The 25,382-nt window shown below is 45.0% G+C and overlaps 1 protein-coding gene across 2 annotated transcripts in view; it reads left to right on the top strand.

Annotated features, from left to right (window-relative positions):
• The window catches only part of WDR45 (WD repeat domain 45), a 387,946-nt gene that overhangs the window by 308,676 nt on the left and 53,888 nt on the right, over positions 1 to 25,382 (top strand). For both annotated transcript variants that reach the window (XM_069645221.1, XM_069645222.1), the window contains one exon: positions 2,595 to 2,696. In XM_069645221.1, the coding sequence (XP_069501322.1) occupies positions 2,595 to 2,696 (102 nt within the window). The remainder of the gene's footprint in view (positions 1 to 2,594; positions 2,697 to 25,382) is intronic.

The raw sequence follows: 25,382 nt of genomic DNA, 5'->3' as shown, positions 1-25,382 counted from the left end.
GTCCAGGTTCCCACAGCCAGACTCCAAGGGGAACGCCTTATGGATGAACGGGTCAGGGAAATTTGCTTACGCGTTTCCCCCGACTCCATTAATGAGCAGGTTGGTGAACAAGATGCACAGAGATTAGATGACGCTTATCCTAGTTGCTCCTATGTGGGAGATACAGCCGTGGTATCCACATCTGTGCAAACTGGCGATGTGCGATCCCATCAAACTCCCATACCTAACCAAACTGTTAACCCAAACGGGGGAACAACAGTGCACCCCCTACCACACTCAATGAACTTGCCAGCATGGCTCCTGAAGTCATAGAGTTCGGACACCTTAATTTACCACATCGTTGTATGGATATCCTCAAGGAGGCAAGAAAACCAAACACTAGACGCTGTTATTTCGATAAGTGAAGGAAATTTATAATTTGGTGCCAGTCTAAACAAATAAACCTCATAGAATGTACTCCTTCACACATTCTCAACTATATGCTCCACTTGTTAGACTCAGGATTAGTATTCAACTCTATAAAGGTCCACCTGGCGGCTTTATCATCTTATACCACCTCTCAAAGTAAGGTTCCCCTAAATTCATTTCTAAATTCCATGTGAACCAATCTATTGAGCTTCCGGCTTTCTTTCAGAGACCAACTTGCTCAGCTAAGGTAAAACTCCACACACTGGATGTGAGGAGGATGGTCCTTTACTACGTAAACAAGACTAGACCGCTTCGAAAAACAGATCAACTGTTTGTCTCCATAGCACCAGGCAAAGTAGGAGACTGTATTTCTAAGAATGCCATCTCCAGATGGATAGTAAGATGTATTCAATTGTGCTATTCATTATCAAACAAGACACTGGGCCTCATTACGAGTCCGGCGGTAACCGCGGCGGTAAAACTGCCTGGTTACCGCCGGACTCGTAATACCATTCCGCCTCTGTGATTCCCGGAATTACCGGGGCATTACAACCACGGTTTTCCGGGAATCACGGAGACGGAATGGTGTTAATCCCCATTCCCATCGAGTCCTATGGGACTCAATGGGAATGAGGATCATGGAAACACCGGCAGCATCTCGTAATGCTGCCGGTGTTTCCTCGTCCGCCTGCAGGCGGGCGGTGTTAAACCCGCCAGGTCAGACCTGGCGGGAACATCACCTCCCGCCTGCAGGAGTCGGGATCAGGCTGTCCGGAAACAACGGTGGCGGCGGGTTTACCGCCACCGTTATTTCCGGACCGCCTGAGTTGTAATGAGGCCCACTGACTTTTACACCAAGAGCTTACTCCACAAGGAGCACTGAAGCTACTCTGCCTTTTATCACAAATGTCTCTTTAGACAGCATTTGCAAAGCAGCTACATAGAGCTCAGTACACACTTTCACTCAGCACTACTGCATTGACACACATTCCAAGACAGATTCACCAGTGGGACAAGTGGTTCTAAAACATCTCTTTGCCGCTACTCCTTCTCATGACCCACCACCTTCTCCTAACACTGCTTGCTAATCTATGCATAGCATGTGATCTGAGCAGATTCCACAAGCCTCAGAAGGGATACATTACTCATCATAATCATATTTCTGATGCTTGTATCTGCTTAGATTCACATGCACCCACCCTTCCTCCCCTGAGAGAAGGTGCATAGATGTTACATGAGCTTTTCTGCCTATATCTGCTTGGTTACAACTGTACTCCCACTACACTTCATGCAACCTCATGTCAGAACAAAACAATCTGAGGGACCTTGACGCGTAAAGGACCATGGGTACAGTGGACGTCACACTAGGGATAGTATTACTGGAACGCCCTGTCGACGTCCCTTTTTGAGTTTTGAAAAAAACAACTGTAATACTCTGCAGCTTCCACTAGATTTCAGCCTATGCATAGCATGTGAATCTAAACAGATACAAGCATCAGAAATACGATTACGCTGAGTAATGTATCCCATATAAGTCCTCGGGGCAGAAGAGAACAATTTTTGTATGTTTATATATAATATACATACACACGCATGCACACATACAGCCATGTTTCATTCAAAAGATACATTAAACAAGGGGGAGCATTCTTTAATTGGGCCCAGCTATCGTAGAACAATAAAGATGGGTATTGCAAGTCATGTCCATAGTTCATGGTGCTTGCAAACCGGTCCTTTGAATACAGATACAGGAGCACAGTGAATTTTTCAGTTTTTTAACTGACAGGTCTAGTTGACGTTGCCAGTGGGCCTTTGCTATGTGGCCCACCAACAGACATGCACTGGTCTGCTCTCCTGTGGTTAGCTTCCCACTGTGCACACATGCTCTGCCTTCGTGGCGACTGATCTGTGATGAGGCCTTAGGCTTAAGGTTTTGAAATTCAAAGTAATGTGATGTTTACAGACTAAGTCCTAATTCCCGGTGCAGAATGAATTCTTCAGAAGCATCAACATTTCAAAATGCAGCACAATAAACCCTCGTTGCAGGGTCTCTCTAGGCTACCAAACACTGCCACCCAGCGAGGTGACAGCAAGGCCTGACAGCTTGTATTGGGATTGACTGCTGGGGGACGTGCACAAACCAAAGTGCTGGATGTTTTTGACTTTTTTTCTTTTTTCACTTGCAGCATCAATTTCAGCCATGACTCGTCGTTCCTGTGTGCCTCGAGTGACAAGGGGACCATTCACATATTTGCTTTGAAGGACACAAAACTGAACCGCAGATCTGCGTAAGCTATGGCATCTTGTTTGTGAAATTATCTGTTTGATGACCAGTAATTCCTATTTATTGACACAAATGCCTTTCCCTTGAAGATTTTTACACATTGAAATATCGCTGTTAGAAATTATTTCTCCGTTTTTGCAACTTTCTCTCCATAGTTCCTATGGACCCCCTTTCTTTTTGCTGTGTTTTTGAACCTGCTCTCACTTTTTGAGGGGAAGTAAAACCTTCAGCTTCACTTCCCTTGCCTTTTGCTAATTTGTTATGGGAAAACTGATCAGTCCTTCAGACTATCAGTGCTGTGCTAGTGTCAGCGGAAGAGCAGCAGGAATATTCAGGTGTGTACTGTACATAGGTTGGGAAGAATTATTACTGTGTTGGGCCTCACAGGAAAAAAATACTGTATGTTGTTTTATTCCTTAGCTTACTAGCATTGTGCGATATCACCTCCTGGCTTCATTTTTCAGTGTATGCAGAAGGCCTAGAATAATTAATTGCATTTGTATACATACCTGTCTAAATTGAATTGTTGTGTATTCTATTGTGTGGACTCACTGAGGTCCCCTTACCGCACTCACACTCTCCTTGGAATAACCTTGACTGCTCTCCACGTTTATCTTGCTTGGGTTATCACTAACCCAGAGTTCCCTGTTCATTATATTTAGCGTGGGCTCCAAAAATCTGTCCACCAGGCCGGATTCTAGAAATCCATATTAACAAGTTGCTGCTCAGCGGTGTGGATAAGGTCTTGGGTATCCAGTGTTGTTCACTGGTGTAGTACTGTAATTCTATTTACACAGAATTCTGTGATTTAAAGGTAATAGGCTATAAAACAGTTGCCTACTCTAGAAAGATAATGGAAACATTTACCATGACTACTCTTGCTGCTCTTAAATAAGTTATGTCTAGAAAGAGGATTGCCATCCTCTGGTGTAAAGGCTGATCTCATACAAAAATGGATGGATCACCAATAATCTACGATTGTTCTTTTACCTCTGGGTAGTGATGCAGCGGATGCTGAGCCATGCCCCAGCTGTAGCAATGGGCTTGTAGTTACTGCTACTATTGAAAATACAGAAGAGGAGGAAGAGGGGTCTTCTCATGTTTCTATGTTAAACTTCAGAAGCTGAAGCTTTGCTTGAGCTCAAGAGAGAGAAGCTTAAGCTCAGAGAGCAAGAATTGGAATTTAATATAGCTTTATTACGCGTGGTTCTTTAACAAGGTATGAGGGCATAAGGTAACTACTTTTTGTTACCCTGCACTAAAGCAGCACTTTGCAGATTCAAACGAGTTGGATCCTAAGAATCTGGCCATTGCTACTGATCTTTGGGTTTACCATAGAGTGTCCCATGAGGACAATGATGCTTCTGGCAAGCATCAGGAGGGGCAAAAGCAGAAATGGAAAGCGTGTGGAAATTCAGAAAAATCTTCTTCCCATAAGGTCCACAAAATGGTTAATATGGGGAATAAGCCACACAAACATGGAGAGGGTAGAGGAACTCCCCATCCTACATACAAAGGTCCAGTGGATCTTGTGTAGCATGTGAAGCAAGTGACCATGTGAAGCGGACCCCAGATCTAAGGGTAAACCCTTGGGGGACCACTTTGTGAATCTGTCACTTCCTTGTGAGTAGGAAGAGATACTCACAGGGGCATCCATCTCTTCCGATTCCTTGCTCAGTGGCATAAGATCTGAAGTAGTTAGTTTCCCTGGGATCTTGGGAACCTAGAGTTGCTGAAGCATATGCTGCAATACCTGATAATACAAACATTACTTTAAGGATAGTGTGCTGGTAGATGGTGTAGACCCCTGCCACTAGGGACACTGGGGCCAGTCGGGCTGTAGTGGATTCCACTTTGGTAAATCCAAAGGCTCTGGCCGAGCTCCTATGATTCCCACTAAGTTGACTGCTCGTCTCCTTCTCCAGTTATGCCTGTCACTTTAGCTTTAAATGGTGGGGTGGTCAGGATGGGGAGTGCCAATGGGATACTTAGTATTCCCCTTCTCTCTGCTCCTGTGACTTTTTAGCCATATAGACAACCATCTAGTTATGGCTGGTGGCAGTGGATGTGTTCTACCAACTATTGTGCTATGTTCATAATCCCGGTTGTGCACAATAGGGCTACCTAAGTTCTAACTTGGTGGCTCCTTTCTTTTTTCACCATTTCTGTCGTGGCTGTTCTTTGTTAGCCCTTCTTCTACCATTTTGGGAGGGTGAGGTCTGTGTGTGTATTTTGCCTTTGGCGGGAAGCCTTGGTATCCCTGCCTGCATAGGCTCCAGTGTGTTTAGGCAGGCAGGAAGTGGGGCAGGAATTATTTACTCCTCTACCCTTTGTCTGAGTACCTGAATGGAAGCAGCTTCCACTGGGGGCCTGGCTGTCCTGACTGGACAGACACCCGCCCCTTTCTGTAAACATCTGAGCGAGATTGCAGAGGACAGAGGAGTGTGTGTGGAAACTGAATAAAAGGTGAGGTTCCTGAGGTGGGAAAGACAAGTCGAAACACTGGAAACTGAATTAACCGAAGAAGATGACCAGAGATGCTTGCAGACCCTTTGCAACATCATGAAGTGACCACTGCTGTCCTGACCCCTTTTTCTGTGCGACAGAGGAATTCCGAAGAGGACGACTCCTTCCCTTTGACTGGTGGGAACAACTAGTCCCTAGACGAACTCCAAACTGAGCAATCTCCCGAGTTGCTGTGCCTCTCCAGAGCTGCAGAACCCCAATATCAGGAGACCTCTGACCCAATTGAAGTGCATCGTCTTTGAAAGGCCGAATACGTCCAACTCTTTGCTGAGCTCCAGGTGAACCTCCAGAGACACAATCCGACTAGTCCAAGTACCCTCAGCAGAGTGCTGGACCCCAGGGATCGAAGAAGATTGACCGGGCGAATCATGTCCTTTGTTGGTGCTGAAGAAAAGGCACCAAAACCACAGACTGACCAGAGAAGCTGATGAAATCTGTGCCAGAGGTCCTCCCTTGGGACTGCTGCTGAGAGAGCCCGTCCATTATCCTACCTTACGTCACCCGACCAAGGAATCCGGAGGCTGGGTCCAGCGACGCCACATCGAGGAGAATCCAGCCACGAACATTTCTTCAAACCTAAGGTAGTGTGGAGAGAAAGGTATTGCTTTCCTTAATCCAAGAAGTCTTTCCAGAGCGTTGGAGTGCACGTAGAGGTGACCAGGGTGCCCCCCCTCTTGTGTCCCTTTAGCAAGTCCTTTAACAGGGTCTCCAACATTGTGTTAATCCTCCTGCAATTTAGAGATTAGAGACTCGAAAGTATCCACGGGAACTTTTGTATTCTGCTGCTTCACAAGACTTTGATACCTCTCTGAACTGCCTTTAGCTAGGGTTGCAAATTGGACTTTAAAAACTTGCTGTATGACGAAACTGCCTCTATAACCTTACGCTCTGCCAGTATTTGACTAACAAACTGTTGTCTTTCCTAAAAGACCTTATTTCATGTGGTTTTGCTAACTTAATGTAATTACCATATTTCTTCTGTCTGACGCGTGTGCCCGGTAGTACCGATATACGGTAGAACTGTCATTAGTGTCATACGCTGTAACAATTGTAACCACAAATGCCTACAAACTGAGCAGTGCCCTTAGAAATACTTTTAGAGACTTTTCAATGTGTTTTGGTTTAAAGACCTAACTTGTGTAATATAATAAATATATATTTTAATATACATTTATCTCTAAGTGTTTATTTGAATTACATTACTAACTGGGTTCAGTGTACTTACCTACAGGTCATATCTACCTCTAATGATAAGCCTGACTGCTCTGCCACTTTACCAAGGTTCCATGAGTAGTACAGACTGATAGTAAGAGTTGGGGATCTAAAAACTATTGCAATCGTTTAATAAAGTCTTACCTCACAGTGGACTTTAGAAAAACTCCCCTAATACTGGTGTTACAGCTGGTGTGATTTGTGTAAATTGGATTACATTGACTCCTGGTTGTATTGTATTCAAAGAATCCATCCTCAAGACTAGTTGCTATACTGTGAAAGTACTAAAACATGTCCACTATGGAAAACTATAAGTCAGAAGCTCGTATCCTTCTTACTGTTGAAAAACTGAAAGAAATGTGTAAAGAAAAATGCCTTAGTACTAAAGGAAACTTTAGTTGGATTACCAAACTGTGAGTAGGCCTGTAATACCTACTCCCAGAATTGATCTGGATAATAATGATGGACAAAGTTTAACCCTTCGCTTTCATCTTCCAGAAAGTGAGGTAGATGATGGTGTGAATGTTGATATGAGTGTTGATCCACTTCCAAATCGCCTAACCTCACCCCCCACCTATGTCTAACATGTCAGATGAACTGGTTCTAGAAATAGAGGAAATGAAAATGCAGCTCAAATTTAGAAAACTGAAGATTCAGTCTGAGATGAGGGACAAAGAAATGATGAAGGAACTGCAACTCAGAGAGACAGCGACCCAGCATGAGCTTGACATGAAAAAGTTGTCACTTAATTCCACTTCTATTTCAGAGTCTTCTATGTCTGACACCTCCAGGAACAGGAAGCCTAGTCTCCCCAAAGATTTGGTGAGTGTGTATGATGCGAAAACTGATATTCTGGATTGGCTGGGTACATTTGAGTTTACATGTGAAGTGCAAGATATTTGTGATAGTGAGTTTGTTCCATCAGTAATCTCTAGGCTCCCCCAGAGTGGCTGTGATGCTGTGATGGAGTTGAATGAAGCTGATAGACAAGATTACCAGTTGGTAAAAACTGCTCTCGTAGCCAGGTTTGGGAAGACCCCTTCCCAATACCTAAATAGGTTTAGAGACCACAAAAAGAGAGATGGTAATGGAAGGAACTCATGGTGGCAACAGTAAAGACAGACACATGTGATCACAGTTCAAGGGTGTTTATTAGGTATACACGCATTTCACCGCGGTATTTTTCATCACGTGTTTTTGATCGCCGTTTTTTTAAAAAAACTTGTTTTCTTTTTTTTTGGGGGGGGTTAAAAAATTAAATATATGGTTGTGGGTGTAAGGGAATTAAAAAAAAAAAAGCGGGGCTTGGGGGGGTCACCCCCCCACAAAAAAAGAGTTTTTCGAGAAAAAAAACGGCGATGAAAAAACACGCGATGAAAAATACCGCAGCGAAATAACGTAGAACCGTTTATTAAACTGTATGCAGGTTGCAAAAACGCCTAATCTAAACCAAAATCTAAGATGGGAGCAAGCGTCTACCATCAAATGAAAATAAGGCAGTCATAGTGGCGGTGTGTCAAATAAAAAGGACCTATACTAAAAAACCTATTGCCAAACCTTACAACTAATACAAAAAGGGTGTGGGATGGTTTTCAAGAAAAGAAAGAAGTGTTCACAAATAATATGTCAGGATGCGGTAGCTTGGATCTCGCTTTCCCACGTTTTGAGCACGGGGTAAAGTGGGATCTTGGAGCACAGTACACTCTCGAGCTTTCGCAGCACTAGATGACAGTTCCACTTGCAGCTATCATGGCCGTCGATGACTAAGTCATTTCTCTTGAAAGTCTTTTGCCTTCGAGGGCCTGACGTATTCAATAACAAAAACAAAAGTTATTTCAACAAAAAAAAAGTTTGTTTCCTAGTTTCACTTAGGGTGAGGATTCTTCACCCCTGGATCCCCCTCTTCTGGGTGCTGACCCTTCACAAATTGTATGCCATAAATCAATAACAGTTCCTTCTCTTACTGGACTTTGGATGATGGCTTCACCCCTGGATCTCCCTCATTCGGGCTCAGATCCCTCTCGACTGTTGGCCTCCCTCCACCGGGTTCACTATGGCTTTCAAAAAATCTTGCAAAGTCTTTTCAACAGCTCTCTGTGAACCTCCCTTTCTTGGGTTCACTTGATCAGGGTGCTACTGGCTCACCCTTGGGCCCCCCTCATCTGGGCACAGATCTCTCTCAATTTCCAGCCTCCCTTCACCAGGTTTACTATGGTTTTTCCTTCACTCACAAATCATAATGTCCTTTTAAACAGTTCCAGTGGACATGCCTCGGCCAGGTTCACCTTTGTCAACACACTGTTTCTTGGGACTTTAGACTTGGACCTCTTTTAGTCAGCATCCCTCTTCCGGGTTCACTCTTGCCAACTTCACCTTTTCATTTACTTACAATGTTTATGGGATTCATGTGGTGGGATTCACTTCCCTTGCTTTATTTATAGTTCTTAGTTCAAAGGCTTTTGACTGTACAGGAATTTTGCTTGACATCCTGTATGGCCACTTCACTTTGACCTATCTTGGCGGCTCTCCTACGGCCTCCTGATATCTGTAGTTTCACTCAGACAGGGATCAACTAGAGTTTCTCGGAGCAGCACCCACGTGGTGCTGGTCCCCTTCTGCAGATGGTCTCCCCAATTTTACAGTTCTTTGAACTTCTTTTGCTCTGCCACTTTGCGACTGTCATTCATCACAGCCCGGTTTTTATTGGTTCCCCCTTCGACTCACCGGCTGTGATGAACCGCTTGGCTTTCTTAGTGACTGGAGTCAAGGCCGGTACCACGGTAGCAGGAGTTTTCCTCGCTCCTGCTTATCAACATCAACACGCTCTGTGTCCCGTTGACATCTGCTGCAACATACTTGGGCTATTGTCCTTGGTCTTACAATTCCCTCTGCGGAGGTTTCGCGGGTGTGAGTATAAAAGGGCAAGGTCACGTCTCTCCTTGTCAGCCTCTCAATATTGGCTGCCTTTCTACTCCTTTAGAACTGTCAGGTCTGGATAGCCGTCTCGTTGTGCTGTCTGCCTTGCTCATACTGTGCTCTCTTGCTCCACCTATTATCCCTGTGGGGAAAGGAAAGGGGCGTTAGGTGTGTGTGATTTTGGTCAATTGCCTGACTTTGCCTGACTCTTTTGTCGGGACATGTCAGGTAAACGGGTTTCACATTAGTCCGTTGCCTTTGGTGTGAAAAAGTGTTTGTATCGGAAAATGGGTTTTGGGGGACGAGGGGGTTGGCGTGTCAGTCTCTCCTAGGATGGGGAAGAGGTGTTATAGGGAATTACAACCTTCATATCAGGAGAGTTGATGACCTTAGAAAGGGAAGATTAGTAGGGTTTGTGAAACAGACGGGAATGACTGGGATTATTATCGTGAGACAGAGAGGGGTTTGTGTCAGAATGGTAGTGTTGGGTTATAGTAGACTGGGTTTTTGAAAAAGAATCCTCAGAGGGACATGCAAAAGAAAGATCAGGAGTATTTGGGCACGTAACAGAAAGACAGGGATTCTGGGAGATGTACTTTCTCATGGCACCAGGGTTTGGGTTCTTACAGGGTTTACGGAAGACATATTTTTTTGGCTTCAGATCAAGGCGAATCATTGGGAGGAGGGGTTTTGTAATTGGAGTATCCTACAAAGGTCTCGGGGATCTCATCCTCTTCATCTTCCCATGTAATATACTGCGTCTCACCTGGGGCATTTCCCAGAGTACAACCCTGGGCTCCCCTACCCAGGTGATCCTCCCTCTCTCTTCCACCCCCAGGGTTGGTTCTGAGAGCTCCAGCCCTTCCCTGGCCACCTGAATAAGGGATTATTGAGGTTGACCTGGAAGAATACCCTCAGGATTCTCACAGTAACTTGTGGGCCACTGGGCTGTGTAAAAGTCTGAAAAACCTAGATGGGTGGATTAAGGGCTACAAGGTGAGCACTTACTAAGGTTTGATATATCTCTTCATGCTCCAAAAGCATTTTTGATGCCTGTTCCCCAGAGCTGAAACCGCACCGTTTTGACTCTAAGGAACTGAACGCCATGAAGCTAGAACTAGCTGCTGACTTGTGGGTGGCCAACAGGGCTACTTACAAGAATTCTGGGGCTCCTCACAAGAAAGAGGTTGAGAAAAATCATAAAAAGGACAAGAAGGATCATTCCAAAAAACACCCACCAAAAGAGGGCCACACACATAACAAGAGTAAATATCCCACTAAACAACCTTATAGAGCTAGTGAAACCTCTGGGCCCAAACCAGAGAGAGGTTACCAGAAACCCCCATTCCAAAAGACATTTGGGAAATGTGTGGTTTGGGGGTCTGGTGACCATGTGAAAGAGATCCCAGATGTAAGGGTAAAGCTACAGGGATCCCATCTCTTAGCTTAATATTCGCACATGATGTGGATATACATATGACAGTTGCTAGCTTTTACACTCCAGCGGAAGAACACATTGGTGTTCAGGCTAGAGTTAGTATCTCTGGGACTGTGGCAACAACAGAACATTGAAGTCTATAATTCCATTACTGATAATACTAAAGAGTATTATAAAGGCATTGTACTTGTTAATGGTCAGGGCACACCTACCATTGGAGACACTGGGGCCAGTATAAATGTGGTAGATTAAAATTTCTTTCAACCTGAGGAAGTTGCTAAGGTTCCCAAAAGATTTACCAAAATAGCAGGAGGTCCAGTCCAGCTATCAATAAATGTAATGAATGGCTGTTAAAATCACAAGTTTCCAGTATGAAGTGCCAGGTAGGGTACTCTTCAGCAATTACTTGAAGGCCCTGTGTGTAGTTTCCAGCACCCCAAACACCCCCTCTAAGAAGAGAAGGGAGCTGACAAGGAAAGCAAGGGAGGCACCCTTAAGAGCCCTTCCAACTGAGACCAAGGGGAAACCCAGAGTCTCCAAAGGAAAGAAGGGCCCGAAGCCCAAACCTTCCTCAAGGAAGAAAGTTCCTGTAGATGAGGAACATGAGGTCACCCTTTTGACCTCACCACCAGCTGAGGCTTGGTTGGTGCTAGAAGAATCCCCAGAAAAACCATCTAATGACAAGTCAGAGGTATAGGAGATGCAACCCTGTGTGCAAGATCTGGATCCAAGAGACCATCGTGAGCTGCAGACTTTGCTTGCAGAAGGTGGACATCAAGGACAGATTTCATTAGGGGACAGAGATAGGATCCATCTCTAGAAGGACTGCACTAGAGTGAAGGGCAAGACCCTGGGAAGCATAGGCTGTAGAGGATGAACGCCTCTAAAGTGAGCAGATGGAATCTATTCAAGGGAACCCCAGGAGACTGGTGGTACCACAACAATTGAGATCCAAATTCCTACAATTAGCATATGAAGTCCCCCTGGCTGGTCACCTAAGCTTTAAGAGGACCAAAGAGAGGATATCATTGTACTTCTACTGGTCCGAGATGGGTGCAGAGGGTGAGAAACATTGTAGGAGTTGCTACACTTGCCAGTTACCTGGTAAAAGTGGGGCCAAGAATGTGGCACCTTTAGTGCCTCTCCCATTAGTGAGAGTTCCTTTTTGAGAGGGTGGGAATTGATATTATTGGTCCGCTAGACCCTCCAACGTCTTCAGGCAACCAATGTATATTGGTTTTAGTGGACCATGCCATAAGGGACCCTGAAGATATTCCAATGAGAACTATTACCTCTCAGGCAGTGGCTAAGGCCCTACTTGGTATTTTTACTAGGGTAGGATTTCCTAAGGAGGTTGTATCCGACAGGGGGTCACATTGTATGTCCCACTACATACAGGCCATGTAGAAAACCTGTGGGGTCACCTACAAGTTCTCAACTGCCTCCACCTTCAGACAAATGTGTTGGGAGAGAGGTTTAATGGAACACTGAAGAGCATGATTGGAGCTTTTGAAGAACCACTTTGAATAAAGTCAGACCTCCTTATGCCATGCCTTCTTTTTGCCTATAAAGACGTTTCTCAAGCTGGAGTGGGCTTTAGTCCCTTTGAATTACTTTATGGTCATCCTGTCAGAAGCCCTTTGGCCCTTATTTGGAGGGTCTGGAGAGTGTTCCAACCCTCAAGCCAGTAAGGATTATGGACTATGCTAGGCCTCAGAAAGAGGATGGCACAGATGATGAAAGGCTTCTGGGAATTTGAAAGCTGCTCAGGCTCTGGTCGAGCAATGGCATGACCAGAAGGCTAACATGGTGGAGTTTACTCCAGACCAACAAGTTCTCATCATGATTCCAGTACGACAGAGGGTCTTACAGGACAAATGGACAGGACCCTTCAAAGTTGTAGGAAAACGTGGAGAGGTCAGCTATTTGGTAGACTTGGGCAACCCCAAGGAGGCCTCTAGGGTCTTTCATACCAATCGTCTGAAGGCTTATGTTTCCAGACTAGAGATGGGAGCTTTGCTCTTAGCATCTGATCAAGAAGAAGAGGAGAGTGAACGCCCCCCTAGAACTTTTAAGGGGACACCCTTTCGGTAGATCAATAGAAGGGGTAAAACCCTCTACTAATCTGACAATGCAGCAACAAGAGGAGTGCAGAACTTTGTTAACTCAGGTTGCCCCTCAGTTCTTACACCAGGCTTGACCCCTTGGGGTCAACATGACATTGACACTGGTGATAGTGTACCTGTTAAAAGCAGAGGCTACAGAATGTCTGATAATGTGAGAAACCACATTAAATAGGAGGTCAACAAGATGCTTGACCTTGGAGTGATTGAACAGTCCATGGGCTAGCCCAGTTGTGTTAGTGCCAAAGGCAGGAACTAAGGAACTTAGATTCTATGTGTACTATATGGCATTAAATGCAGTTACCAAGACTGATGTCCATCCCTTGACAAGGACAGATGAACTGCTGGTTAAGCTGGGCTCAGCAAACCTCTTCAGTATTTTTGACCTGACAAGTGGTTATTGGCAGATTGCCATGACAGACCATGCCAAGGAGAGAAACGCATTCTCCACCCCAGAAGGCTTGTACCAGTTTAAGGTCATGCCCTTTGGATTAAAGAATGCCAAATTCCAGAGGACGGTGAACCATGTTCTGAATGGGTTAGGGAACTTCTGCATTGCATACTTGGATGGCATTGCCATGTTCAGCCCTACCTGGGAAGAAAATCTCAACCACCTGGGACATGTGTTGCAGGCCCTTCAACAGGCCAATCTGACATCAAAGCAGGTAAGTACCAAGTTGGTCACAGTAAAGTGGTCTACCTTGGTCATGAGGTTCCAGGTCCAGGGGCAGAAGGGTATAAGCCTAACCTGTTTGTTTTGGGGTCTTCTACATTTTCTTTCTGAATATTATTTCTGACCTTGGTTTAGGCCTTAACTCTTGCGCTCAGAGTAGGGGAGCTTTCCCAAGCCAAGATGGAGGAAGATAACCAACATGCTGATTGGCTACATTGACAGCACATACCCTTTACCAACATACTAAACTGCCTTTCATTAGTTTTATTCAGGTGCCAGGTATGTTTTCTGAGCTCCCTTAAATGTAGGCCATAGAACTCCCAGCAGAAAGTTTTGGCAGTTTGTATTTCCAGGAAGAATGATAGGAACGCATCAGGAGAGCAGTGAAGCAGAGAATGAGAAAGCAGCTTCAGCAATGGAAGGCAACAGCTAAGTTCTTTTGGCACTTTCTTAACTTATTTGAGACATTTTACGTGAAAGAAATTAGCAGGAGTTCAATCTTATCAAGGCTGATTACTCTTAAGTGCCTAAGAGAAGTCGTTGTTTAAATATAACTGTTTTCGGGCAGCGCAAGTGAGATCAAATGTGAACATTGACCAGCATAGCAAACAGCTCTGCGAGTGGTAAGTGCAGCGACAATGCCATCTAGAGGACGTCCTCTGCTACTGCAAGCTTGCAGTAACCATTTTTTCTTTCCCATTTATTTTCATTTGAAAACAACATTTTTCTGGATACGTGGTATGAAGGAATGGAACCAGCAAATAATATTTGAAAATAGTTACTCTATTTCATTCTTGAAAACAAAAGCAGTGATTCAGGAATTGAAGAAGCAGAGTTATGCAGAAGCTTATGTGAGCAACAACAACTTAAACAGACTCTTGAAGGCTGATTGAAGCAAAGAAACCTACTTTTCGAAGCCTTCTTAACTTTTAAAAGTGATCTTAGACAACTGATTTGAAACATTTTTAACAATAAGTATTACTGCAAGATTCCTCTGGATATAGTAGAGGGAATTTCAGATATCCTCCTGAGTCAAGGCCTGGAATCTGAACTGTTTGTTGCTTTATCCACTTCCCCTATCCCTTGGAGGTGTTTCGAGCTCAGCCGTTTACAACTTGGTTGAGAGCGTAACATCTTGGAGGGACTGTGGGGTTCAGAAGCTCCTGAGGACATCTTGTGAAAACAGACCTGACATGAGTTAGGAGGGGGGGAGATTGAGCCCTTACCCAGCAATGTACAGGCTGTACAAGACTGGGCCACTCCAACTCAAGTAAGAGCCTTCATAGGATGTACTGGTTACTACAGGAGCGTCATTGAACAGTATAGCACCCTAGCTTCTCCTCTGAATACGGTATCCTCTCCCAAGTACTTTAAAGGTCAAGTGGAATGAGGACTGTGAAAAAGCCTTCCAGGAGCTGAAAGATGCCCTATTTAAAGCTCCAGTGCTGAGAGCTCCAGATTATACACAGACCTTCTTAGTCCACACTGATGCTCCCAGCACAGGGATAGGAGCAGCCTTGTGTCAATTTGATAGCAAAGACGGGAAACGCCCCATCTGCTTTATTAGTCGAAAACAAAAATATAGGGAATCCAGGTGGGCCACAATTGAACGTGAATGATTTTCTATTGTATGGGCCTTGAAGAGGTTCAGGCCATACCTCTATGGAACTACTTTCAGGATGCAAACTGACCACTAACTGTTAAGGTGGCTGGGGCAGATGAAAGGAGAAACCCCCAAATTGCTCAGGTGGTCCAGAAGCCTACAAAGCTTTGACTTCACTGTTGGGCACAGGTCAGGTACCCAACATAAGAATGCTGATGTTCTCTCCAGAAAGTATGATCGACTGAATCAAGAGATTAATTCAGGAGTGGATTAGATCCTCCTGTCCCTATTCTGGGGGGGGGGGGTGCGAGTGTTGGGGAGATTTATCAATTGTATGCTTCATGCCCTCTCCTAGTGAGACCCCCAGCACCTTTTGCTGGAGTTCTGGATCTGTTTCCTTATATCCTGAATGAGTGGAGCCTTTTCCCACTCATTCATTCTTATGGGCTCTGTCTTTTGGAACTCTGTTCTCTGTTTTTACCTGCCCTATGGAGTCTACTTTGCTCCATATCTCTTTTAAGGCATCTGTATTTTACTTTTGCACTGCCCAGCTCCTTATAGGCAGTGTTGCTGGGAACCCTTCGGGTTCTCCTTTGAGATCCCTTCTATATCCTTACTTTCTACTGTTCTTGAGGATTGAAAGATACTTTGTATCCCTCCTAAAACTTTACATTCTGAGAGACTGGCCCACACCACCTTATGTGGAGTGCCAAGGGGATACTTAATATCCCCCTTCTCTCTGCTCCTGTGACTTTTAGTCACATAGATAACTATTGTGTTATTTGTTACTGCGGGCTATGTTCATAGCCACTGTTGTGCACAATAGTGATACCTAAGTTCTAACCTGGTGGCTCCTTTCTTTTTTCGCCATTTCTAGTGTGGTTGTTCTTTGTTAGCCCTGCTTCTACCATGGGAGGGGGAGGTCTGTATGTGTGTTTTGACTTTGTCGGGAATCTTTGGGTGTCCCCGCCTAGGCTCCAGTGTGTCTGGGCAGGCAGGAAGTGGGGGAGGAGTTATTCACTCCCCTGCCCTTGGTCTGCCTGAGTATCTGAATGGAACTAGCTCCCACTGGGGGTCTGGCTGTCCTGATTAGACAGCCACCTGCCCCTTTCTGTAAACTGCTGAGCGAGAGTGCAAAGGAGTGTGTGCTGAAATTGAATAAAAGGTGAGGTTCCTGAGGTGAAGGGCAAGTCGACCACTGGAAACTGAAGTAACTGAAGAAGAAGACGGCCAGAGATACCTGCAGACCCTTTGCAGCACTGTGAAGCAACTACTGCTGTCTTGACCCAACTCCGAAGGGGACGACTCCTTCCCTTTGACTGGTGGGAACTCCAATCAGAGCCATCTCTGGAGTTGTTGTGCCTCACCAGAGCTGCGGAATCCCAATACCAGGAGATCTCCCACCCAATTGAAGTGCATCTCAGCTTTGAAAGGCCGAATCTGTCCAAGTGTTTGCTGAGCTTCAGGTGAACCTACAGAGACACAATCTGACTCGTCCAAGTTCCCTCAGCAGAGTGCTGGACTCCAGGAATTGACCGGGCGAATCGTGTCCTTTGTTGGTGCTGAAGAAAAGACTCCAAAACCACAGACTGACCAGAGAAGCTGATCAAATCTGTGCCAGCGGTCCTCCCTTGTGACTGTTGCTGAGAGATCCTACCCATTGTCCTGCCTTTCATCACCAGACCAAGGAATCCGCAGGTTGGGTCCAGCGCTGCTACATCGAGGAGAATCCAGCCACAAAAATGTCTTCAAGCCTAAGGTACTGTGGGGAGAAAAGCATTGCTTACCTTAATCCGAGTAGTCGTTCCAGAGCGTTGGAGTGCACGTAGAGATGTCCAGGGTACCCCCTTCTTACTTCCGACCCAGGTTGCTGCTTGTGTCCCTTTAGCGATTCCTTTAACAGGGTCTTCAACGTTGTGTTAATCTTCCTGCATACTATAGACTAGAAAGTATCCACAGGTACATTTGTATTCTGCTGCTTCGCAAGACTTTGAGACCTCTCTGTACTACCTTTAGCTAGGGTTGCGAATTGGACTTTAAAAGACTTGTTGTGTGACTAAACTCCCTCTATAACCTTCAGCTCTGCTAGTATTAGATTAACCAACTGTTTACCTTCCTACAAGACCTTATCTTATGTGGTTTTGCCAACTAATTGTAATTACTGCATTTCTTCTGTCTAACGCGAGTGCGCGGTAGTACCAATAATACGGTAGAACTGTCATTAGTGTCAACCGCTGTAACAATTGTAACCGCGAGTAACTACAAACTAAACAGTGGCCTTTAAAAAGTATCTAAAAGTATTTATATGTGTTTTGGTTCAATGTACTAAGTATTTAAAGACCTACCTTGTGTAAATATAATAATTCTATATTTGAATATACATTTATGTGTAAGTGTTTCTTTGAATTGCATTGCTGACTGGGTTCAGTGTACTTACCTGCAGCTTACATCTTCCTCTTAATAGGCCTGACTGCTCTGCCACTCTACCACGGTTCCATGAGTAGTACAGACTGATACTAAGAGTTGGGGAGCTAAAAACAATTGGGATAGTTTTATAAAGTCTTACCTCACAGTGGACTTTAGAAAATCTCCTCTAACAGCATTCATCCCTAGGGTTGAAATGAGAGCCCTGCTTCTGACTTCAGAAATGAGGAAGAGGAGTCTGAGCCTCTCCCTGACCTATTCCCGGGCAGCACCTCTTGCGGCTCTTTTGAGGGTGTCCAGTTTTCGCCTCAACTGACTCCACAACAGCAGGGTGAGGTGAAAACTTTGCTTAGGCAGTTTCCCCCCTTGTTTTCACTCACTCCAGGCTTGACACCATGGTGCAAGAATGGCATTGACACTGAAGACAGTGTGCCTACCAGTAGGAGTTATAGGATGCCAGATAAAGTGAGACCTGGTATCCAGTCTTTATAACAAAGATTTTATGTAGACCTGCACATATACCTAAGATTTTACCACGACAAACCATAACGAAAATGTATGTGGGGTGGGGTAAAGGGTTAAATATTGTGGTGAAACAGTTGGGGGGGTTCAGGGTGTGAAATGGGGTTGGTGGGGGGGCCCCTGCCAAAAAATAAAAATGTTTTGTTATGTTTGTCCTCGCAACATTTTTGGTATATTTGCATTCATTATAAAATATGTCGTTATGAAGACATGTAACCGTGAGACCTCAGATCAAGTCTGAGGTGACATGCTGATTCTAGGGGTGATAATCTTCCAGTGGTCTTTGGTCCAGCCCAGTGGTCTTGGTACCAAAAGCAGGAACTTTAGATTTAAGATTCTGTGTGGACTGCAGAGCTCCAAGTGCTGTCACTAAAACAGATGCACATCCTCTTCCACAAAAGGATAAGTTGGTGGACAAGCTAGGTGCTGCCAAGTACTTTGGCACCTTACTAACCTTACTGCAGGGTATTGACAACTGCCCTGGAGATTACAGCTTTCTACACACCTTGGTGACTTTACCAGGTCAGGGTAATGCCCTTTAACTTAAAGAATGCACCTGCCACTTTTCAGAGGTTGGTCAGCCATGTCCTGAATGGGATAGATCAATTCTGTATGTATCTGGATGATATAGTAGCATTCAGCCCTACTTGGAAAGAACATGTAAGACACCTTGGTATTGTGTGTTCAGTGACCTACCTTGGGCATGAGGTTGGTGGGGGCACGATTCAGCTTCTACCCAGTAAAGTATAAGCTGTACAAGACTAGGCAACATATACAACAACAGGATTAGCTTAAGGCGGCGTAGGGAGGAGATGAGGAAATTGACTGAGGAAGAGGAAGAGGCTGTTGCAGTAGTCCAGCATAGAGAGGACCAGAGCTCTGGAGACATTGAGCTTCTGAGGGAAGGTTAGGAAAGGGAGAATGCCTCAGAGGAGGTGAAGCTGAAAGTGGGCACAGGTGTCCCAATGAGAAGGATCTCTGTTTTACTGGCATTAAGACAGAGATCGTTAGCTGCACACCATGTCTGAATGGTGGCCAGACGGTCAGGGATGAGAGAGGAGAAGGAAACGGTAGTAGAGGGAAGTTTAAAGGAAAGCTGTGTGTCGTCAGCATAGCACTGGAAATGAGGAGAGAAGGAGGAGATCAGGTTAGCAAGAGGGGCGAGATAGATATTGAAAAGCCAAGCAACTGCACTTAGCAAATATTGCCAAGTGAGGGCTTTAAAAACTGTCAAAATGGATGAGATGTGTGGAAAAACGCTTCAGAAGGTTATCAGACTTGCCACCTCCAACTTCCGGCAGCACAGCAGCAAGAGAGTGAGTTAGGGGCAAGGTAGAACCTAAATACCCGTGTGAAAGTGGCTTGGCCAAAAGCCAGCCAATAACAAAAAAGGGGCTGAGGACAGAGGCTTAGATGACACTGGGACTGCCACTCGGCCAAAGCCACCCCCACAGAAGGTGAACCGGCTAGTCCAGGGACATCAAATAAACTAAACCCATTAGGACCAATATGGAGGCGGCCATGATGGGCTCACAGAGTACAGATGGTCAGAACTGCCATTTTGATGCCCCCTCATTGTCACCTAGAGAAAGGGAAGGCCTAGAAAACTAAATGGCTGGGAGCAGGATTTGAAAACCCCATTGGTACCTGTGATGAATCAGTGGTGATTATCCCAGAAACCTTGGCCTGGGACCCTTCTCAAATGGCCAGGGAAAGGAAGACACTTCCTGATCCCGACCCTGGAGGTAGTGTTTTGCTGAAGGATCACATGGGGGTGGGGGAGGTCAGGAAAACTGGGAGAAACCTATTACTAACTTCCCTAGAGACCCTATGATCATAATGGCCTATGTTCACATTAAAACCTGTGAAGAAAATGGTAATCAGAACATTGGGGACTTCATGTCCAACAATGCCCTAAGTAATGGGACGAGGAAGAGGGATTCAGAGGTTGAAAACTGTAAAGTGCAGTCTAGTGGTTCTAATGATCCACACCTGAGCGGGATATTTGAATATAAAGATAAGAGCAGTCCTATTGTATGCTATTGTTATATGGGGCCATAATTTAATCAAACTTGTTGAAAAATTCGAAGTTTGTTTGCTTAGGAAGCTGCTTCGATTACCCAAATGTGTAAGTGCGGAACACATATACCTTGAACTTAATCTGGTGGCAATCTCCTATGTATTTGTTAACCATTGCGTTATTAACTTTGAGAAGCTGAAACGTCTCCAGATAGACACAATCATTGGTGCATATATGGTTGCCTACTTGCGCCTAGTGCAGAACTCTAAATTTGGAATAATGGGCAAACTACAAAAACTTCATAGCAAATGGGATTGCCAGAATTCCCCATATAGATTGATGAGTATGCCCCTCATGAAGTTAAAATTAAAGCATGTACTGAAGGAAGTCTGCTATGAACAGCAGATGATAAACCTATCCACAAAAACATTTAGTGGAATCTATTATAATGAGCGCTTATCACGTTGCAAACTCCCTAGTTATATTAATGCATACCCGAGCCCTCAAACGGTGCGGCAATATTTGTTACTAAAATTTAATATTTCTGAGGCATTGGAAACACATGGAACACAAATGGGTATTCCTCGTGACATGCGTTTCTGTCGACTGTGCGGCCATAATGTCACAGAGACACTACACCATTTGCTAATTGTATGTGATAGTCTGTATGCACTGCGATACAAACATATGAAGTCATATAATAATACCATTAATCCTGACGAAATTGAGACACTGTGGCCATTGTTTATGAGTGGTAATGACATTAATCTAATTTATTTTATGGTGACATTTTATAAGAAAATTGTATTGATATTACATTGTATTGTATAATTATGTAGGGTACCTCAAGACTGTCGTATGAAATCAAATGTGTTTTTAATGTGAGTTATTAGTAAATTGGTATATAATCTTGTATTTTAATACTGTAATAATGTGTAATCTCGGTATATAAAACATTTGTTTTGTTATATGTATACCTAATAAACTAAACTAAACTAAACTAATATAAAGAGCCTCCTCATGTGCAGGCCATTAGAACCAGAGAGGCAGAAGAAGCTGCAGACTGCAGTTGCAGCAGCAGTGGAAAACCGGAGCCGCTGCTTTATCGATGCGGGTGCCAGTCCTGAGAGGGTATTCGTGTTTGCAGATCGAAAGTGCACAGGCCGCACAGTGGTAACACAGTTTCGTAGGCGTCCCTAGTGGGAAGAGAGACTCTCCTGATTGTGAGTCTTTCTCCAGTGGGAGACGAGCACCAGTGCACTCTAGGAGCGAGAAGAGCTCCTTTCACCGCCGCAATCTGCAGTAAAATGACCGAAGCCATCGGTTATACAGAAAGCAGCAGAAGAAGCTGGAATGATATGATATGATATGATATGATATGGCATTTGTAACGCGCCTATACACAAGTGTTTCAAATGCCATGGATTGAGCAGATTCATATCAGGAATCCGGAGAGTTTACCGTTGCAAGGTAATCCCGGGAACGCATGCCAAGAATATTGTTGAAGTCGAGAAGAAGCAATATTGAACCAAAATAGAAACCCACCACCCCCATCAGCGCCTAGATGCCCTCGGGCCTTAGTGTGCGCTTAATACATTTTATAATGATAATTGCCAAAGGCAAGAGAGGGCAGTATTGAAACAAGCCACTCATAACCTCCATTGCCAAAGCCAAGTTTCTCCTTCTGGAATCAGAACAGAACAAAGTCCTTCTTTACTGTTTGATTTAAATAGTGAGGACTGCCCCAGCGTAACGTCTGTTCGATTTACAACAGCTGTTAAAGTACACCTCCTACTTGATTGTAACGTGCTCAGGATCTTCTTTGTCCCTGTACTCATTACAGCGAGCTGGTCTGACAGTTTAAAGTAACAAATGGTTTCAGACTTTGTCATAGGTAGAGAAGGTTTGGGCATTATGACCTGGTGGGGTCGGGAGCTAAGGGTCTATGTTCCAGACTCGCGTCCTTATCCCCAAGAGTGGAGTTCCTCCCCATGAGGTACTCCTGCATGTTACCACCACTAGTGGTACTATTGGTTTGCACCCGCTCCTCCCTAGCCTCATGGAAAGGTTCTCCCATCTGGGGAGAAGTGACGCCATCTGAAGAATCGTCACACTGGGCCCCAGGACTGGTTCAGGTGAAAACCTTGGTAGGCCTCCTGCCCAAAGTCGAGATGGGTCCCTGTTCTCCCCCTGCCAGGGGCAAGTCCCTGACTCTGTCACATAGCTTAAACCTGCTTTGGTGGGGTCAATGGGACCAACAGTGGCAATCCCTACCCTTTCAAATGTACTTAACTGCAGGCAGTGGTACTAATGGAACCTGGATCTTTGCCCCACCTGCCAGACACCTGACAGATTAGACAACTCCAGCAGTGGTTTTATATCTGCAACCCCATTTTGGGCCAGTAGAAACACAGGCTTATCCTCTCCTTTGTTCTCTTGGTGCCAAGGTGACCTGTGCTAAATGCAGGAGGAATGGTCTTACAGACTGGGGGACCAGCAAACTCTCTTATTGTCTCCAGCTGTAGACTCTATGGGCTCACTCTACAGGCACCCATCTGTTAGGCAAAGTTTATATGCAGTACCCTTTTGGACCACTACACACAACTAGGACTACAGGTGTAAGCAAAACCAACCTTCGGTATAAGCCTGTACTACACAGTTTTGGTAGCAGAGCTGAACAGCCAGGCTTATCTCAAGAGGGGAATGTGAGCAGTAATGATGTTACACAGGGGTCTACAATCACAAGTGTTCAAATAAACTCTTACACTGAAGGTTTCTTTGATAAATACTTATTAATTTAGTATCTGTCAGTTATAAAACATTCATAAGAAGGAGGCAATTATAAATTATAAATCACACACAAATACACTTCTACACTATTTCAGAAATACTTTTCAAGAAGAGTAAAGGCAAAGATTATTAGAAAATGAAAGGTTCAATTATTCTTAGACAGTGCAAGTATATTAGAGTTCACCAGAAGAGTCAATTCAATTCAATAGGCTAGGCCAAAGTCAATGGGCTAAAGTATTGGATAGGATAAAGCAGTTCTGGTAGTAAAACAGAAAAGTCTCTGCAAAAGTTCTTGGGAATAGTTTGTAGCAAGAAGAATCATATGTTGGGTCACAAGCTGATTAGGCCTGTGAGTTGGGAAAGTTTCAAGCACTTTCACTGCGAGAGGTAAGTACTCCCAGTCTGATTTTACAGTACCTTTACAAATGAAGAAAAAGATGCAGCTGATGACTTCTGTTCCTGGCAGTTCCTGCAGATATCGCTGTTCGTGGGACTCAGTTGTGGGGACAAGAGGGAGGACTTTGGGGGACTCCTGCACTGCACTGGGACTGGTCAAAAAGCTGCCAACTGGCAAATCTTCAATTCCGGTAGCTGTAGTCAAGCACACAAGCTGGTGTCCTTCTCTCTGGTTATTTGGTTTTCCTGCAGCACTCTGAGGAAAATACAACCAGCTCCGAGATTGGTATCCAGGTGGCTTTGTGTCGAGTTGATTGGTCCCACCAACTCAAAGGGAGAAGTCGTCCTTTTAGGGCTTCTCTGTTGAGATGTACTTGGCGATTCGGACCTGCAGCAGGGCTTCAGCGGGTAAACCAACAGTCCAAGAGTTGCAGCAGCCGTCCTCTTCCAGCTCGTCTTTGGTTCTTTCGTTCCAGTGGTCGACTCTGCCTTCCAAGCCAAGAGACTCGCCTTTTATTCAGTTCTCTCCCATTAATTCCAGCATAGCTGTCACTCACCCAGCAGGATGGCTGTCCTTGCCGGACAGTTAGCCATCCCACAGAGTGCATTTGGGTATCCTAGGAGAATAAACACAGGGACTTTAGGACACCTCCCTGTTAGGCAGAAACCTGTGCAGTTCCCTTAGGGACCACTGCAAAAGATTTAGGACTACAGGTGGTTGGCAGTAAACCCAATTGGTAGCAGTCTGTACCACCCAGATTTACCTGGTAGCTGTGGCTAAGCAGTCAGACTTCTCTCAAGATGAGTTAGGCAGTATATAGAGTATACACAATAGGTACAGAGATACAGTAGCACAAGCAAACACTGACCAGAGCTTTGGTGTAAAAGTATATAATTATTTATTTAAAGACACACTTGTAAATTACACTAGCACAAAGAGAGGTAAGTAAATTCAACACACAGTCACTATTATATATATACAACCCTGATTACTTATTAGACAAGTCTTAGTGAGAAACACCACTTATTTTCAGACAGAAGTGAGCGCTTAACATAAGATGGCACTCTAATAAGTTATTAAAAAGGGAGGGAAAAGGCAGTGTTATGAAAGCACACAAATTTCAATACTTTTCAAAGAACCACAGTGAGGCAGGTTAGGTAAAGTCTACTGGAGAGCAAGGAAGTTCAAATGCCAGGCCCACTCTTAGAGAGAGCAAGCGAAATGTGTCCAGGATCACACAGTAGGGTTATGCCCAAAGAGTCTTTGTAAATAGTTCACCAAAAGATTGAGATCAAGTCAGGAAAAGTTAGTTAACAGGTCCCAGGCTAACCCAGGTTAGACAGTCGAGGATTTACTGTCACCCCAAAACATCTGTCGCAAGGGAAGCCAGGCGGGACACAGTACCTGAAAGTGGGAAGAACGCTGCAGCGGGGGCAGTTGTTCCTGGGTACGGGTGCAAGTCGGTGTTTCGTCCAGAGGAAGAGGAGGTCTCGACGTGGAGGAAAGCTGGAGGTCGTTGCGCTACCAGGGAAGAAACCAGCCGCGGAGTTTCCCGGTTACAAGGTACCACCCTTTTCTTTGCGGTAGTGGTAAACCGTGGTGTTCCGGTTGCCGGGGTGCTTGGCACGGGCAAGGCAGCCACGAGATGGTCCAGGAAGGCGAAAAGATGGAAAACTGGTTATCCCCACCTGTCAAAGGAAGAAGACTCTCCGGGCTGGAGATCTCCTCTCTCGTCGTGAAAAGTGGTGAGACGGTTCAGCAGGGCTCCACCGGTGGTGTCATTGTTGCAGATCGGCTTGGCTTCTCCCCCTCGGATTCTTTAGGTCCTGTGGCGACTTCTGAAGTTCCAGTCCCCAAAGCCCTGCTTTTATGCAGAAAACCCCCATTCATTCAGCCTAGCTGTCACTCAAACCTGCTAAGTGGTGAGCCGGGCGGCTCACCACTTGGGCCAATCACACAAGAGTGCGACTTGAGTTTCCGAGGCAACTCAGTCCAGGGTGCCTAAACCCCCTCCCACACCCCCTGTGGTACCCAGACAGAGTGGCA

Source organism: Ambystoma mexicanum, chromosome 2p (genome assembly GCF_040938575.1).
Source record: "Ambystoma mexicanum isolate Mex_15411 chromosome 2p, UKY_AmexF1_1, whole genome shotgun sequence".
Taxonomy (NCBI): domain Eukaryota; kingdom Metazoa; phylum Chordata; class Amphibia; order Caudata; family Ambystomatidae; genus Ambystoma; species Ambystoma mexicanum.
The sequence above is the reverse complement of the archived record's forward strand: the minus strand, read 5'-3'. Positions and strand labels throughout refer to the sequence as shown.